The following is an 18,686-nucleotide window of genomic DNA, read 5'->3' as shown; positions in this document are numbered from 1 at the left end:
CTTTCGAGGCGCAAAAATGGGAAACTCGTGAACTAAAGTGCTGGGCTGTGTGTGCTCCGAGAGAGGCCATGGGGTGAGGTGGGGGGAAACCCACAAAAACATTCCCAAAACATTGCCCATGCCACCACAACATAAATCACTACAAAAATTAAAAGAACAAACACTCGCGCTTATCTTTACAGCGCGTTACCTTCATCACTGCCTCCGTCATTATGACGCGCGATTCCAGGTGTGCGGGTCGGATTCAAGTCAAAATTCGGACGGTGTCACAACGAGAGGTGCTGCTAAGGTCCGCTGCAAAACCCGACCTGAAGCTCGCGATAGGATGCAGGAGACTTCGCCGCCCCATGTCGCTCCGGGGCGAGACCCAGAGCGCAAAGGGCTGGAAAATAAATATCTGGAATAAAATGCAAACAGAGGAATGTCACACAAACAGGAGAGATTGAGCAGACTAGGCCTATATTCTCTAGAGTTTAGAAGAATGAGAGGTAGTTGCAATGACACAAACAAAATTCTTACAGGGCTTGACAGGGTAGATGCAGGGAGGATGTTTCCCCCGGGCTGGGGAGTCTAGAACCAGGGGTCACAGTCTCAGAATAAAGGGTCAGCTATTTAGGACTGGGATGAGGTGAAATGTCTTCACTTAGAGGGTGGTGAATCTTTGGAATTCTCTACCCCAGGGGGCTGTGGAAGCTCAGTTGTTGAGTATATTCAAGACAGAGATCGATAGATTTTTGGATATTAAGGGAATCAAGGGATGTGAGGATAATGCGGGCAAGTGGAGTTGAGGTAGAAGATCAGCCATGATCTCATTGAATGGTGGAGCAGGCTCGAGAGGCCGAATGGCCAACTCCTGCTCCTAATTCTTATGTTAAACACGTTAAGCATTCATGGGTTAATATCATCATAGGTAATTTCAAAGCTAATCTCCATGGAAGTTGGTTCCATGCCAGGCTGATTCTGAACCACATATTTACTGCAGCAGCAATTGCAGGTTTAACTGTGAGCTGAATCCATACCAGATCTATTTTACATTGTAAACAAGCATGTAAACGGAGGGTAAGCGTGCAACTAATCTGGAACTTTTAATCTGGCCAATTTTGGACTAGTATGGATCAGATCAATTCATTAGCAATTCACACCCCCCCCCCCCTCCCCCCAGGATGGTTTTGAAGCAACACCAACATATATCCAAATAATGTCTGTGTGAATTTAAAATAAAATTCCAGATGACTTGGACTAATCTGAGCCTGCTGAATTAAGAATATTTCTGTGCTGTGAAATCATGCCCCTTGGGTTGAGTTGAAACATGAATTCCTTGGAACGAGGGACGCCCTAGACTGTAATGCCAGGTTTTTACACTGAATCATGCTGCACTTGGCAGGGAACTTCTTTAATTGTGTGCATGCATGAATACTATATAAGTAACACATCTGGAGAATAGTTTCTGAAGACATGTGCTAGAGTGTGTTTAAGGCTGTAATCCCAACTGAGACATTTCATTACTCTTTCTTAATAAAAATAGAAGTTACTGTTGAAAACACATTCAAAAGGTTTTAAACTCGAGACATTTGATCATTGGAAACATTAAAAAAAAGTTTAAAAAGTTGGCCACATTTTGGAGTTCCCTCTTGTGATCTTATCAGTAATATTGCCCATCTCTTTTCTCACAGGGAGAGCGTGGAGTGGACGGAAGTCGAGGTGCCAAAGGTTATCCTGGCAGGCAGGTGCAGTAAATCTTCTCGTGCCGTGCAGTTTAATACAGAGGCAATGTTCATATGTTTACTAAGCTTGTTTAATTGAGATTCTAGTCAAACAACCAAAAAGACGCATTAATGTGAGGCCATTGAACCTGACTTTAGCAGAGCTTTCTTTTAAACATTTTAAAATGGGAAGGTTACGTGTTAATGGAACTGGCTAATGACAGTTGTTTTTCAAACACACTTGCCACCTATCACAGGTAGCCCATACTAACATCAACTTGCAATAAAAATGAGCACGGGTAACTAGCTGGTGCCTTCAGTATGTTCCACAGGAAATTTCTCCTGAATTAAGCTATTATAAGGTAGAAATTACAACCAAATTTCCGTCTGTACTATTTTAAACTAATGAGGGAGCAATTTGAAAGAGTGTGCATTAAGCATCGTATGAGAACTGGGCTGATTAGAATTTCTACCTTTAACTTTCCAGCATTGATGTAAAGGCAACATGGTTGAATTATCATGTCAAAATATGGTGCAAAGGTGATACAGAATTTGAACAAACTATGCTATGCAGTTGCATGTTGAGTACAATATCAGAATTGGGTATGCGATCACTAATGGTAACTATATTTATTAATCAGCAGGCACTTGTATTGTTGCTGTAATAAAAACAAAAAATGCTGGAAATACTCAGCAGGTCAGGCAGCATGACCAAGGTCATCGACCTGAAACGTTAACTCTGTTTCTCTCTCTACAGATGCTGTCTGACCTGCTGAGTGTTTCCAGCATTTTCTGTTTTTTATTTCAGATTTCCAGCAGTGTTTTGCTTTTGTATTTTTTGCCGTCCCTGCTTCTGGCCTTGCTTCATTCCACTATAATTGTTGCTGGGTCAAGATCCTGGAACTCCCAATCTAACAGCACTGTGGGAGCACCTTCACCACATGGGCTGCAGCGGTTCCAGAAGATGATCCACCATTCTCAAGGGCAACTAGGGATGGACAATAAATGCCAGACTTGTCAGCGACGTCCACATCCAAGAATGAGTTTTGAAATAGACCATCATGGTATATCCATTGCCCCGCAGTAAGACTATTCACTGCACAATCAATTGTGTTACACAGACAACAACATTCCACAAGTCAGTACTACATCAAACAATAATGATTATAACAAACTTTTGTCCATAATTCACAAGGGTATCCCATAATTTGAATGGATTAGCTGCTGCAGTTGATAGCCATTTAAAACTGGCAGCTTCAAAAGCAGAACCGAATGTGGAAAGTAGTAGATTTTTCCAGGATGTTTTGATGTTGTATGGATCATTTTAGACCCCTTTATAAACTGACAGTATTAAAATAAATGTTTTACTCAATTGATGTAACCTGAGTGTGTCAGGAAAAATTCAGTGAACAAACTGAGATATGGATTATCTATTTTTATCCAGTCTAATAATTGTTTATGATGTACCATCCATATCTCTCTTCACCAAGCAACATGTTAGCCCAGGATTTCTGTTTGCATGTGACATTCCTCTACCTTCCCTTTTAAAATAAAGGTGTAAGGAATGTTGTCCAAATGCAGTTTCTAGGTTCTAAAACTGAAATATATTAAAATTTCTGCTAAGGCTAATGGATGATCCAGTTAATGGGAACACTCTGTTCAATAAATGCTGATTCATTGTTTAATCTCATGAAATTGGCAAGCACGATACTTGAGTGCTGCTCTGACTCTGACTGGAAGGAATGGGAAGGAAATTGCTGTTTTATTGGAAGGATTGATGTTTATTTTCTTGGAAAGATTCATTTACCCAAATATTAATCATTCTTCAGAACTGAAAAATCTACTAATCCCACTAGTCCCTGCTTTTTTATTCTGTTTCCTTGTGGGAAGGGAATGCATACCCTCCGTCTGACTATCTCCATCCCATAGCTTAGCAATGCAATCAAATAAATCAAATGAATTCAGAAGGGCACCAAAGAGCTACATGAAATTTTATGGGTGAGCACTTTGGAGAGCACATTTTTTAGCCTCCAAAGATTTTTTTAAAAAACGCAGATACTGTGCTAAGCATAAAAAACTACAGGGAGATAGTTCATTTGCATTGTGGCGTCTGCATAAATTTATTTCATGTGCACATATAAACTGGAAAACGACTTGTAAATATATAATGGGCAGTGTCTGTTGAACAAAAATCTTTGTCATTGCTGATTTTTAGGTTGAAGTAATTCCCGGTACTTGTGTCTCCAGTTACATCTGGACCTGGGTTTTCTGCTTCTGTGATTGCTAGCCTGCGACTTTATGCTTATTTACTTTAATAGGTGGAAAATCGCAGGTTGGCAAGTGGAGAAACCTAAAGCACAGCCGCTGATATTTCCAGATTTCTCTCAAATTTTGTGAATTGCTTTGCAAATAACAGTAAAATACCTGCTAGGCTCTGAAGTCTTTGGACCTAAAATTGGCGCCTTGCCGGGTGCATATGATGTGCGCACACACCCGAAGAGGCCTCGCAAATCAGCGCGCGATGAGTATGCGGCGAGAACCGGCTTTTGCGATCTGTCAAAATGTCTTTTGACAGATCCAACGCATCCCTGCAGGAGAAGGACATCCGCGGGGCAGAGATTGGGCTATTTTTGTTAAAAAAATTTCGGGTCGGAGGCGTTCGCCCGAAGGAAGCCTCTTACCGCAATTTTCCCCTCAGTGAAATGACAGATGTAACTTTGAACAGATAATATTGGCCCAGAAATTGCGGTTGGAGGCTTCCCTCTGACCGCAAAACAACAATTACGAAAGTACCTGGTGGTCCTGGAGGAACTAATACTTCGGCCCTGAGGCCTAGATGTGCAGCCCACGCAGAGGCCCACGCATCCCAGGAACATAAACGCATCACTGGGATCACATGGGCCTGGACCACCAATGAAAATTTAATATTCCCATTGATAGTAATGGGAACTCTGTTTGCATGGAGCTGCCATTACTATGAATGGAAATACTCCCAAAAACAAAGAAAACACTTTACATAAATAAAAAAACCACCTCACTCATTTAAAATTAATAGAAATTGAATTAAATTAAATGTTTTAGAATTTTCTTTATTTTTTGAATATTTTTTAATACGTTTCAATAGTGTTAAAAATAAAAATAAAATTACCTTAATGGACAGGGTTTTTAATATAAAAATTTGTCATCAAATTGATTTTTTTCTATCTTTTAAAACTCATACTTTTACCAGCCAATGTATTAATGTGAGATACTTTTGTGTTCAACCATCCTCTGATGAACTGCTCCATAGAACTGTTGGTGCTTGACGCTTCACTGAAGCAGGTTTTTGCTTTGGTTAGTTGGGTGTCTCAGCGAGCCAAAAATGTGCACAGGGTTACTACTGGAGCGTAACTAGACTTGCCTCCTGGTGCTGATCAACCAAAGACCACGCTAGTCCGTGGACACTGGATTTCTGCGTCACCTGGAGCTGAAGGGGAAGACTCTTGAGCCTCCATAACGGGGCTACCCCTCACAGTTCTGTTGGTGAGACGGGTTGGCTAGTGAGTCACTAACAGTATCCTAGAGTACTGCGAACCTACCTCATTCAGGTGGGCGGATACTGAGTCTGCCGTGTAAGGCTGAGCTGCTTCCAAGTTTCCATCACCATGCCAGCCATTTAGAAGCCACCTCCACCCCAAGAGACTGCGGTTACCTGCCCTCAAAGAGCAGAGACACTGAAGCAGATGGAAAGCAAATGCCCTTTACTGGTCGTAGAGGTGAGGATCTCCATAGTTAATGTAAACAAACCATTCTGATTTATTGAAATATCCGGAAGCTTTACGGTTCTGCAGAGCCCTTTGGAATACAATTATCTTGATAGGTGATTTGTTTTAAATGCTGTATGACACATGACATACTAAGTATTTAACAATGAAAGGGTAACCAGGCAAGGGAATACACAACAAATGATGGGACATTGAGAAGTGTAGAGGAACAGAGGGACCTTGGAGTGCATGTTCACAGATCCCTGAAGGTAGCAGGACAGGTAGATAAGGTGGTTAAGGAGGCATACGGAATATGTGCCTTTATTAGCCAAGGCATATATTTCAAGAGCAGGGAGGTTATGCTTGAACTGTATAAAACACTAGTTAGGCCACAGCTAGAGTACTGCGTGCAGTTGTGGTTGCACAGAAACGTAGAAAATAGGTGCAGGAGTAGGCCATTCGGCCCTTTGAGCCTGCACCACCATTCAATATGATCATGGCTGATCATGCATTTCAGTACCCCATTCCTGCTTTCTCTCCATACCCCTTGATCCCTTTAGCCGTGAGGGCCACATCTAACTCCCTTTTGAATATGTCTAACGAACTGGCCCCAACAACTTTCTCCAGTAGAGAATTCCACATGCCCACAACTCTCTGAGTGAAAAAGTTTCTCCTCATCTCTGTCCTAAATGGCTTACCCCTTATCCTTAGACTGTGATCCCTGGTTCTGGACTTCCCCAACATCAGGAACATTCTTCCTACATCTAACCTGTCCAATCCCGTCAGAATTTTATATGTTTCTATGAGATCCCCTCTCATTCTTCTAAATTCCATTGAATACAAGCCTAGTCGATCCAGCCTTTCCTCATATATCAGTCCTGTCATCCCAGAATCAGTCTGGTGAACCTTCGCTGCACTCCCTCAATAGCAAGAATGTCCTTCCTCAGATTAGGAGACCAAAACTGTACACAATATTCAAAGTACAGCCTTACCAAGGCCCTGTACAACTGCATCTTACCACATTACAGGAAAGACGTGATTGCACTCGAGAGGGTACAAAGGAGAAAATTTACGAGGATGTTGCCTAGACTGAAGAATTTTAGCTATGAGGAAAGATTGGATAGGCTGGGTTTTTTTCCCTTTGAAACAGAGGAGGCTGAGGCGAGACCTAATTGAAGTGTATAAAATTATGAAGGGCCTGGATAGAGTGGATGGAATGGACCTATTTCCCTTAGCAAAGGGGTCAATAACCAGGGGGCATAGAAACAGAGAAAATAGGTGCAGGAGTAGGCCATTCGGCCTTTGAGCCTGCACCACCATTCAATATGATCATGGCTGATCATGCAACTTCAGTACCCCATTCCTGCTTTCTCTCCATACCCCTTGATCTCTTTAGCCATAAGGACCACATCTAACTCCCTTTTGAATATATCTAACAAACTGGCCTCAACAACTTTCTGTGGTAGAGAATTCCACAGGTTGACAATTCTTTGAGTGAAGAAGTTTCTTCTCATCTCGGTCCTAAATGGCTTACCCCTTATCCTTAGACTGTGACCCCTGGTTCTGGACTTCCCGAACATCGGGAACATTCTTCCTGCATCTAACCTGTCCAATTCCGTCAGAATTTTATATGTTTCTATGAGATCTCCTCTCATTCTTCTAAATTCCAGTGAATGTAAGCCTAGTCGATCCAGTCTTTCTTCATATGTCAGTCCTGCCATCCTGGGAATCAGTCTGGTGAACCTTCGTTGCACTCCCTCAATAGCAAGAATGTCCTTCCTCAGATTAGGAGACCAAAACTGTACACAATATTCAAGGTGTAGCCTCACCAAGGCCCTGTACAACTGCAATCAGACCTCCCTGCTCCTACACTCAAATCTTCTCACGATGAAGGCCAACATGTCATTTGCCTTCTTCACTGCCTGCTGTACCTGCATGCCAACTTTCAATGACTGATGTACCATGACACCCAGGCCTCATTGCACCTTCCCTTTTCCTAATCTGTCACCATTCAGATAATATTCTACCTTCCTGTTTTTGCCACCAAAGTGGATGACCTCATATTTATCTACATTATACTGCATCTGCCATGCATTTGCCCACTCACCTAACCTGTCCAAATCACGCTGCAGCCTCTTAGCATCCTCCTCACAGCTCACACTGCATAGATTTAAAGTAATTAGTGGGAGGTTTAGAGGGGATTTGAGGAGAACTTTTTACACCCAGAGGGTGTTGTGGATCTGGAATTCTCTGCCTGAAAGGGTGATAGAGGAAGAAATCCTCTTAGCATTTGAAAAGTACTTGGATATGCATTTAAAATGCCGTAACCTACAGGGCTGCGGACTAAGAGCTGGAAAGTGGGAATAGACGGGATAGCCCTTTGTCGGCCGGCACAGACACAGTGGGCCGAATGGTCTCCTATGCTGTAATTTCTATGATTCTTTGATTCTATGAAAGAACCATTTTGTTTTAATTTCATGCACTGAACTTGTAGTTCAGTTTCATTTAGCAAAAGCCAACCCCCCGATACGCTAGAACAAATGGTTCTTTCCAATGATTCTTTGTAATACTTTGTACGTATGAAGCTGGCTAATATAATTCAATATATGGGGCAAAGATTTGCAGGAAGGTTGCTGTCCGTACAATAAAATAAAACAGGTATAGCTCCACAAAGCTGGAATGTAGGCAAGGTTGATGGATTTGTCTCACCTTCTGTGTGAGCTCAGCAATAACTTACTGTGACAGTCTATTGTTGGTCACATTAGGTGCTTAGCGTTACTGCAATCAAAAGCTGTGAGTTAGTCGTGAAATTTAGATTTGGAATACATACTGCTGTGTTGAGGAATTCACTGTTGCAGGAAACCAGAGTAAGTATTCGTGCTTGAACATTTGTGGGAGCAGGAGCTTCCTGCGACACATGTCTCAAATTATGCAAATAGAAAAAAAAACGACAATGAAAAAAGGCTATTTGGTCCATCAATCTCACTCCTCCCATTCACCGTGTACCAATTACCTTTAGCCCACCCGGTTAATTTCCTGAGGGGAATGTTCTGTATGAGCACTTCCTGATTATCCAAATGTGATCACGCAAAATTCTTGTATGTTCCTTTATGCTCACAAGTCCATTGTGTAAGAAATCATGCATTGGAATAAATCGTGAATTGGAAGAAATAACTTGAGCCAAAAAAGTCTCTTCAGACTGGTGTTAGAATAACTGGATAGCTGCTTAGAATTTGCTTCCCTGTGGATCTTATAACATTTAATGATTAATTTCATGGTACAATAGTATCTGAAGGACATGAATGGCATGTCTGACTTCAACCTTGGGAGGATAAGGACAGGAGAGATGGGCCTTCAGAAAGTATAAACAAGAAAGACATGTGAAGAGGAGGGTTTCACCTAAGAGTTGAAACAAAGAACTCGATGAGCCATTGGGCATCCCCGGTTTGAGAAGAGCCCTTACAGGTTAAGTGGTCCTGTCCATTATTTTATGCCAGGCCCAACCCTAAAAAGAGAATAAAAGCGATAATTAAAGAGCTTTTCTGGGCAGACGGTGCAGAGAAGAGCTGTTCGTACCACCAGTCCGATCGGGACTAATACCAGCTACTTGCCACGGTCGTTTGTCTACTTATGTCTGTCCTGATTGTGTGTTGTGTTTAACTATATTTGAACTATCGCTCCTTAATAAAATGCTTTATGACTCCTAAGACCCTTTGGGTAATCTGTGTGTGACCTGTGATCCAAATCTTTCGAGTCTGACCTGCTGCCCACCTCAGACAATATTGTCCTCTCTCTTCCAACCCCCAACTGCAGAGGACCATCATGTCTTAAGGATATTTGATCATTCCAATCTATATCTGTTTCTATATACTACAATCCCATTCATAGCCAGGTATCTATCAAGACCTTTGTCATGGAGTTGATCAGCTCAACATTAACAATATTTGCTCAGAGCCTGTTTCAGGTATTCCCTCACTGAGAAGAACATCATTATTTCTAATCCCTTGGGTCTAGTTAACTTTACGCCTGCTTCACCTACTTCTTTGCTCATAACATAAGTCAAGTAGCTCGCTTACCTCTATTATTAATGCCGCTCCCCACTTAAAAGACTGGAGAATGGGTCATCTCAATCTTCTTTTCTACAAGAAAAATAAGTTCAATTCCCTGATTCTCTTCGAACTTAAGAGCCCTAAATCCCAGATTTGTGCATACCGCTCTTCTCTGAATGAACCCGGATGCATCGATATACTTTTTAAGGTGCTGAACAATATATAGAATGCTTCAAATGGTTCACTAACACAAGTCAATCAATTTTATTAGGGGGTATATTTATCTGAAAATCCTTGTATCCTTTGTTAGTGTTGAGCCGTAGTTTAACGTCCTGATGTCAGCATCGCAAAGATTATTATTGGTTTATGTTCGATCATGTCTGCACGACGGAAATAATGTTGGGTGGGCAGGGCAGTGTGTAAAAATCCTATTTTAAAAAGATAAATGTATTTACAAAACAGCATAAAACATCTGTTTAAAAATAAATAGTGAGAAGTAGGCCTTGATTTTAATCCCCCCCCCCCAGCTCCCAGCCCCAACCTGGTGGAGTTAAAATGGATTGGGAGAACTTACCCACTCCTTTCCCACCCCAATCTGGTTACCAGTTTTAAATTGCAGGCGACAAGGACACTTGCCCCAAGCCTGCAGGGTCCCCTTTAAATATGCAGATCGGGCTCCGATGATGTCATCGAGACCTGATCTGCCATTTTAACCTGAGGCCTAAGCGAGGGATCAGTGTTGGTTTCTCCACCAGGCCAAATCTGCTGGGACAGCAGCAAGGACCAAAAGTGGTCTAAAAAGGTGAATTCTTTAAAAAGAAAATGAGTTTCCTTGTGGCCCAAGAGGAGCAGGAATGCTTGCTCCGTACTCCCCGCCTCCCCCACGCCCCCGACAGGAATTCCACTCCCCGAGCCTCCAATGAACATAGCTTGTTTCGGGACCATTCCTGCGGGTCACTGGTTCTGCTCCCACCCATGCACCAAACAATAATTCCTGACGGGTTCAAGCAGGAGTCCGATCCTGCATGTGTACTTGAGGCCTGGGAGCTTTAAAATCTCAGGACCTCAGCATGCGAGTTTGTCACTTGCCTTGCGACTTCACCCCCTCGTGCAGCCATCCCGCCGCGAGTTAAAATCAACGCCGTAGTTTCTAAAATTTCCTTTTTTGAACCTGCTGTTTCTTTTACAGGGTTTACCGGGACCAGTGGGGAAACATGGGCCTAAAGGATTTCGGGTGAGTGAGTACGCTGAATCCATCTCTTGCTTTTCCATGAAACCGGGAATGGTTTTGTTAAATGTCTATTAAAGCTGTTTCTGTAATTAAGCAACTCATTGTGTCAACTGGATAATCCTCTTTCTGAAGGACATTTGACAGTCTTATAAACACCCATTAAACCAAATCCCAGTAAAAAGCTCACATTGATCAGTTCTATTCAATGTATTATCGTAGTTTGTGCTTGCTATTACTGTGCTTCCTAGCAACTTAATTATTCTGTTTGTTAATTTAAAATTAAAATGAAAACTGGTTCAGATCTTAGTAAAACTAATCAATTTTCAGGTACAAAACCCTAAGTCAGAGGTGGGACCCCAGGAAACATCATGTACTGGCAGCATTTTAACTTGTGTTTTTCTCTTGTAGTGAATAGAGCAACAGCAGCTCCTTTGGCCCATTTCCTTTACTGCACATGATACAGGAGTAGACACGGTAGACTTAATGCCACATTGTCCCCACTTCCTTAACATTTATTTCCTGAGGTTAGACAAGGTAAACAATCTGCAGGATTGCGCAATCTAAAGGTATACAGACCTAAATATTCAAACCTTTTTCTCGCGATAATCTCCAAAGATAATTAAACATTTCTTCTTCTTCTTCATTCTTGCCATCCTCGACACATTAAAGGAGTGAAGTTACGCCTCAATACAATTCTACTGGGGAAAGATCACAGGGAGGACATCTCTTTTAAGATGACTTGACATTGTGATGTCATGACATTGGGAACATCACCCACATCACCTTCCCAGCTCCGGTGCTTTATATAAGGTGAATCACCCTCCTGAGGCTTCAGTTTGTTTTTCTCAACGTGAAAAAGTTCTGGCCTCAGACCATTTTCAATCTTTGTCAATCGTATTAATCAGTCACGTGAGAGTTCGACAGTTTATAAACATGCCAAGCCCGATACAAAGTGTAGCATGGCATTTATAATGGAGGATGGACATAGCTGCTGCCTTCATTGTCTGTTCAGCAATGTTTTCTGTTTTTCCAAATATATCTGGGTTTCTTCCTCAGGACTCTCTGGGACAATTCCACTGGATCTTTGAAAAATGCAAGTTGAAGCATATGGCAAAGCACTGGCAGCAGCTGATTCTGTGCTAACTGACCCAATACCAACCAAATACTTGCGTATGACTATGGTTGCACTCAATTTTGTTATCCCTGGACAAAGTCTGGAGCGTACCATCATCAACTAGCTCTGTACCAACTTGCACTACTGTGGTTCCCATAAATTCCAATTATCTTGCATATCTGACCTTTGAACAAGGTCCTCAGTTGCCTCAGAACATGCAGTCAGTGTGTCCAGGATTGGCTGTCCACCAACCTTAACAATATCCATTTTCACAGTATCCTCTTTCACATGGCCATCTAGCTTTGTCATCAAATGTTCCTAAAATTCAGTCTTCAGGATCATAGCTAACAGTACAAGGCTCTATCCTTTTGTCATCCTCAATCTCTAAGGTTTTCATGAAATAACTATGTGTTGTTACAGTCCATCTACACATTTGCACTTGCATGTCTTATTTCTATGCAGATGACTGATTTTCCTTTCATGAAATAGTCTTCAGCATGTTCCAGGAGCTTTGTTTCCTCATCAGTAATGGGAAGTCTCAACTGGAGGCCATGATCTATGCCAAGGTTTCTTGCCCACAGGCTGGGTTGCAGTTGTATGGAGTGGTCTCTGCCCAATGGAAAGGAGATCAGATCACAGTGGAACACCTCTTCCATGTTATCATTCTGATAGTGACCATATGTGTACTCCCTCTTCTGAAAATCCTTGCAGTTGAGCCGATAATGTGAATGGTTCTGTTATCCCAACTAATGGAGATAGACCAATCCTGTGCACTGGATGGTTCAACTGCACATTGTTCTCCAGCCATCACCTTTCTGCACTAATGTTGGTTAGAGGTATTTTGCTATTCCTCCAGAGGGGTGTTGGGGGGGGGGGGACTCACATCTAGGAAGTGTGCATACCGAATTAATGGGCTGCAGCAAACTCCACATCGTATATTAATGGGCTTGAACATGAACATCCCATCCCCGATTTAGGGCAAACTGTTGATGCTTGGTAGTCTGTCACACCACAACAAGCGAGTTGAGACCTACTCAGTGCATCTATCAATATGCGAAAATGTTGGCGCTTGGACCAAAGGCTAGCACTTTAATCAACATCTGCCTTGCCTTGTCTCGGTTTTATTTGCTGTACCCTTATTGCACAAAGGCTGAGTAAGTTCCAGAAACGTTTCATTGGTCAGTCCTGTTTTGTGCCATTCTAATCAAGCTGAGTATATACATCAAGCTCTTCTTGATGAATTTCCAGTATATTCAGGGTATTGCTGCTCCCTCATTTTATCTATTGCTATATTGGTTCATTCTACAAGTGTCCATCAGCGGTATTTAAGAACATAAGAAATAGATGCAGGAGTGGGCCACTTGGCCCCCTCGAGTCTGCTCCACCATTCAATAAGATCATGGCTGATCTTCTACCTAAACACCACTTTCCTGCACTATCCCCATATCCCTTGATTCCCTTAATATCCAAAAATCTATCGATCTCTGTCTTGAATAAACTCAAATACTGAGCCTCCACAGCCCACTGGGGTAGAGAAGTTAAAAGATTCACCACTTCATAAGTCAAGAAATTTCTCCTCATCTCAATCCTTGAGGCAGTGACCTGAAGAATCCTCACACATTTACGAAGCATTACTGTTTGGACTTAGCAACACTTCACATTCGGCAACTGTCGTATTTGTATCACCACAGGGGCATGGCCTTACTCTTCCTCTTCCTAGGTTACTACTTGGCCCATTTCCAGCAGTATGTGGGAGGAGGATGCCAAGAATGAAGAAGAAAGATTACCTGTATTGCAGCCTCATTCTTCAAAGGACAGGCATCCTCCAACTACTAGTCCCACCCTGCTCTTCCATCAGCCCTCTTAGGAAGTAGGTTTCTTAAAGTATGTACTCTTCCACAGATTTTCCAATCAAAACAAACTGAAGCTTCAGGGACATAGCTTACCTTATATATTGCACGACAACAGGAGAGGACACAGGTGACGTTCCTGACATTGTACATCACAGCATCAAAATATCTTGATGGGATGTTGTTGCTTGTGACTTTTACCTGGATAACAGCACAGAGGAATGAACTCATTGCAGCAGTGTGTGGAGAATGGTTTCAATTTGAAGAATTAAGATGACCCTACAAGGTTGGTAATCCTCTTTATGGTTTTAAAATGTTGATCAGAAAGATTGTTTAAAAGTCCTTTACTTAATCATCCCCAATAACCAGGGAGGGGCTGTGGAGGGGGTGGGGGGTACGTAAATGTGTATTACTAAACTGTATGCACCAGAAAGTCCCAGGTTTGATTCCCAATCTATGCTGCTTGTTAATCTCAGTCGGAACAACAGTTAGTGCCAATCCCTTGAGAAGAGAAATTAGCCAGTGCTCCTACTGCTGAGGGCTGTCTAGTGACCTGTGCATTGGGTAAGGACAGGGTTGGGTCAGTGGCTAAATAGTCAATGCTTCCTGTCTATATTCACACAGGAAGGGAGGCCCTTTGGACATTAATAATGTAACCTTATCCTAGCATGAATCAGCACTGTTAAAATGAGAGAAACTTCTGGCAAAAAAATTAATATTCTCTAAATAAATAAAAGTCCTTTTAGGTTTAGCATGTTTATAATTCAGTTGCTTTCAGTCTGAATGGTGTATAAGTAACATCATTGTGCAGAAGTCACTATAATAAAGTTCACTTTTAACTGATTACATCATCAGTCAGGATAGTTTACTATTTTCATGTAAGCAAGAAAATAAATGACATAGGGATTTTAAAATGATGTGTATAGAATAAATTATTCTGTATAGAAATAGCTACTGTGTTCTTAGTGACTCAATTGTCTGGAACATTATATTATTTTATGAAAACTAATGTGATCAAGGTAGAGAACAGGTGGAGCCTGATATTTATTGGACACACTCAGCAATGTAAGCATTTTTACTCAATGTTGTAATTGTTTTCATGTGCTATTATTGCAGGTTTTCAATAGGTTTGTAAACATGACTCACTAACTACCTTTTAACCAGCAGCTCTAGTGTCTTCTTCAGAGTAAACCTTCTTGAATGTTGATTACTCTTTATCCGTACATCACACCACATGAAAACAGGCCTTTGGGGTGACGTGGTGTCTATAGTGGTAGACTCTCATCAAGGAGACCTGAGTTTGAATCCCAGGTTTCACCAAGTATTGGCCTGGTCAAAACAAATAGAGAGATAGGAAGGTTTGCATTCCCTTTCATTTTCCATTCCTCTGCATTTAATGTATAGTTTGTGTCAGATCTAGTAAGGTGCCACACTGATTTTATCTGTGGAAACAGTAATTGGCACATTGTCCCTCATTCGACTGACCAAGAATAGTGAAGCAGCAAGTGGAAATGTGAGAGAAAATGGGAGTTTAAAGATTAGCAACCCAATAAGCTGGGTATTATGGTCCTGCTGGTAATAACTGGGAACAGTGTTACCCCACATGTGAATTGACTTCAGAGCTCCAGTCAATATTTTTTGTTTGAAAATTGCACATTGTCCAATTTTCTCCTTATTCTGAGTATCTGGTAAGAGTTTCTTCTGGGGCTTAGAAGCAAAGTAAAAGGAGTGGGTAGCTTTAGTACTTAGTGTATCCCTAAAGTGTGGATGGTGCTACCAGCATTGGTGATAAGGCCACTGATCATATCCCACCCAGACAGCTGATACCTAATCTTTAGTCGTCTTGTGCTATGAATACAAGGCTTGATGTTTTCACTTTGGCAGAACAGAATTACCATCATGCTAATACCAGATGCGCTGGCACATGCATGCTCAGACAGTCTGCCCACCCATTGCTGACTTCAACTATGAACAGATTTTTCATTGGGTACCTGTTAACAATGAATCCAGTCCATGACAAGGGATGATCAGGTCCACCATCCAATATTTTAATATGTTGTGAATTATTTATTCAGAATTTGTAAATCTTGAAAGTTGCTTTCAGATGTTGTTAAACTGAAAAAGGAGGAATTTATTTTTGCAGATTGAAAAAGTATGATCGAAAAATTTGAAACTAGACTAATAAATATTACGATGGCCCAGAATTTGTGGTCGGGATGAAGACGAGCTGGCAGCGTTCGCAGTCATTCAGTCTTTGAAACTGACCGCAACTTTGGGATTTGCCGCATGCGGAAATCCTGAAGTTGCGGTCTGTAATTCATAGCACCGACACAGGCTATGCTGCCCACCGTCCCCTCACACCCACCCCGACCTGCACCACAGAGTCAGCAATCAGTGAAATCACCCAAATCAGGGAAACTGATGAAAACTTTGGCTCTTCCGCAAAGTTAGACCCAAAGGGATGAGGTGTAACTGGGATTTTAATGGCATATTGACTGCCAAACATAGGTTATGGACCTGAAAAACTAATGATAATTATGTGCAGTGAAATTTATCCATTTTAATAAGAATTTAAATTAAGAAACTTTTGAGAATTTTTTTTTAAAATAAAGTTTGTCCATCTTTATTTGTGGTTTACCTATTCCCCGTGTGAGAGCCACAATCTTTAATTTACACTCTCTAACATTTTTTAAAAGTTAGAATTTTAAGAACGTGCCCACTTCCTTGTTTGCTGTCTGTGAGGATTCTACCTTTTGATTGGCTGCTTAGACAGCCTGTTGACATCAGAGCAGCTCACGTGAGGGGATCCCCACTAACCTGCGTTGATTTGAATGGAACACTGGAAAACCCGAACTTCTCGACACAGGGATTGCGGGACCTTAGTGCGAAGCAAACTTCGGGGCCAGCGGCAAATGCCTTCACCCCACCGCTGACCGCAAATTCCAGGCCATTATTTTTGGAACAAAGTGAGCGCAGTGTAGAGTAAACTAAATACTCTGCAGCAGTTTTCAGAGAAAGTCAATAACATGCTGAATGGCACAGGATTGTTACTAGCTTAATATTGTTCACCATTGAATGAGAGTGTTCTATCATTGGCTTCTGCTTTCAAATTACTTCACAAGTGACCTCTCTAAAGCTGTCAGTGAGATCATTTGCATCTTTCATAACTGGGCTTAGTTTGAATTCAAATCTTCAGAGATGAAGAACAGATAACCATGACAAGTAATTGGAGAGTAAGCATGAAGCCCTGGGCACTAATTCCTTCTTCACCCAAAAATGTAAGGATATCACAGCTATTTAGAGTTTAGAAGTTTAATGACAAACCAGGAATGCCATCATTTTTATATTCACATATTACTTGGAAATTTTGAATCTAAATGGGGTAGAAGAGCAAAGGGATCTCGGAGTACAAATTCATAAATCACTAAAAGTAGCGAAGGAGGTTAATAAGGCCTAAAAAAGCAAACCAAGCACTAGGGTTTATTTCTAGAGGGATAGAATTGAAAAGTAGAGAAGTTATGCTAAACTTGTATCGAACCTGGGTTAGACCACATTTGGAGTACTATGTAAAATTCTGGTCAACATATTATAAAAAGGATATAGAGGCACTGGAGAGGGTTCAAAAAAGACTTACAAGGATGATACCAGAAATGCGAGTTTATATCTATCAGGAAAGGATGAACAGGCTGGGTCTCTTTTCTCTTGAAAAGAAAAGGCTGAGGGGTGACCTAATAGAGGTTTTTAAAATGATGAAAGGTTTTGATAGAGTGGATACAGAGAGAGTGTTTCCACTTGTGTGGAACAGCATAACTAGAGGCCATCAATATAAGATAGTCAGCAAGAAAATAAATAGGAAATTCAGAAGAAACGTCTTTACCCCAGAGAGTGGTGAGAATGTGGAACTCGCTACCACAGGGAGTGGTTGAAGTAAATAGTATCGATGCATTTAAGGTGAGGCTAGGTAAGTATATAAGGGAGAAGGGAATAGAGGATTATGCTGATAGATTTAGATGAGGAAAGACGGGTAGAGGCTCGAATGGAGCATAAACACCAGCATGGACTGGTTGGGCCGAATGGCCTGTTTCTGTGCGGTATATCCTATGTAATTGTTCTCTGTAGCTGGAAGCAAATGTTCAAATTGGATGTAATTGTATATTGACTCCTCAAGAGTTATAAGTGTGATCCCATCATTAAGGAATGTTTAAAAATATAGTTACAACGGTTCACTGCATTAGTATTGGAATGAAAGGATAAAGAAAAAGAAGTCTTGCATTTATATTGTGCTTATCATATCTCTCCAGGGAATGTCCCAAAGCACTTCATTGACAAGGAAAGACTTTGATGTGCAATTACTATTATTTTGTAGGCAAAGAGTAATACGATATAGGTCCTTGTCTGCAATATTTGTTTCCGCACTTGGCAGGCTCCCCCATCTCCATTGAACTGCCAAGAGATTCCCTGCTGAGACTAGGCTTTACCTCAAAGGAGAGGAGAAACTTGAAGAGTAGATCTCTCTAGGCTGCTCAACAGCCAGTAACACAGTAGCATCGGAAGGGGCTTGGGAATGGAACACCTGCTCTGCCTTCTCACCTGAAGAATGGAGTGCATTGTGCATTGGGGGACCTGAAGAAATGAAGCAATATAAATTGAAAAGCTATGAATGTATTTCGCACAGTTGAAATACAGATTGAGCAGAATGCTCTCAATGTTAACTGTCCTGACTCAGATTGGGAATTTTGTTTTCTGAGGGAAGTACCCAATTCTTGGCTTAATATGCCAATCCAGATCTATTAAGAAAAGTTTTTAATTTTAAAAGAAGTACACTGATCAGAATCGGTGTGATAACTGTTTAACTTTCCACTGTTGTTGGTAGCTAATACATCTTCAGTTCCCTAAAACGATTAGTATGAATCCACATCGTAAAAAGTGCTCTTCTCGGAAGCAATGTAGAACCAATAATGGTTGATCTAATCCTAAAATTATGACTAGTTGTACT

The 18,686-nt window shown here is 41.4% G+C and overlaps 1 protein-coding gene across 1 annotated transcript in view; it reads left to right on the top strand.

Moving 5' to 3' along the window:
* col27a1b (collagen, type XXVII, alpha 1b) overlaps window positions 1–18,686 on the top strand; it is a 740,056-nt gene that overhangs the window by 267,080 nt on the left and 454,290 nt on the right. The window contains exons 9-10 of the mRNA XM_070863596.1: window positions 1,674–1,727; window positions 10,685–10,729. Of these exons, the coding sequence (XP_070719697.1) occupies window positions 1,674–1,727; window positions 10,685–10,729 (99 nt within the window). The remainder of the gene's footprint in view (window positions 1–1,673; window positions 1,728–10,684; window positions 10,730–18,686) is intronic.

The sequence above is a fragment of the Pristiophorus japonicus genome, chromosome 20 (genome assembly GCF_044704955.1).
Source record: "Pristiophorus japonicus isolate sPriJap1 chromosome 20, sPriJap1.hap1, whole genome shotgun sequence".
Lineage (NCBI taxonomy): Eukaryota > Metazoa > Chordata > Chondrichthyes > Pristiophoridae > Pristiophorus > Pristiophorus japonicus.
Note: the sequence above shows the minus strand (reverse complement) of the source record. Positions and strands in the feature narration are given on the sequence as shown.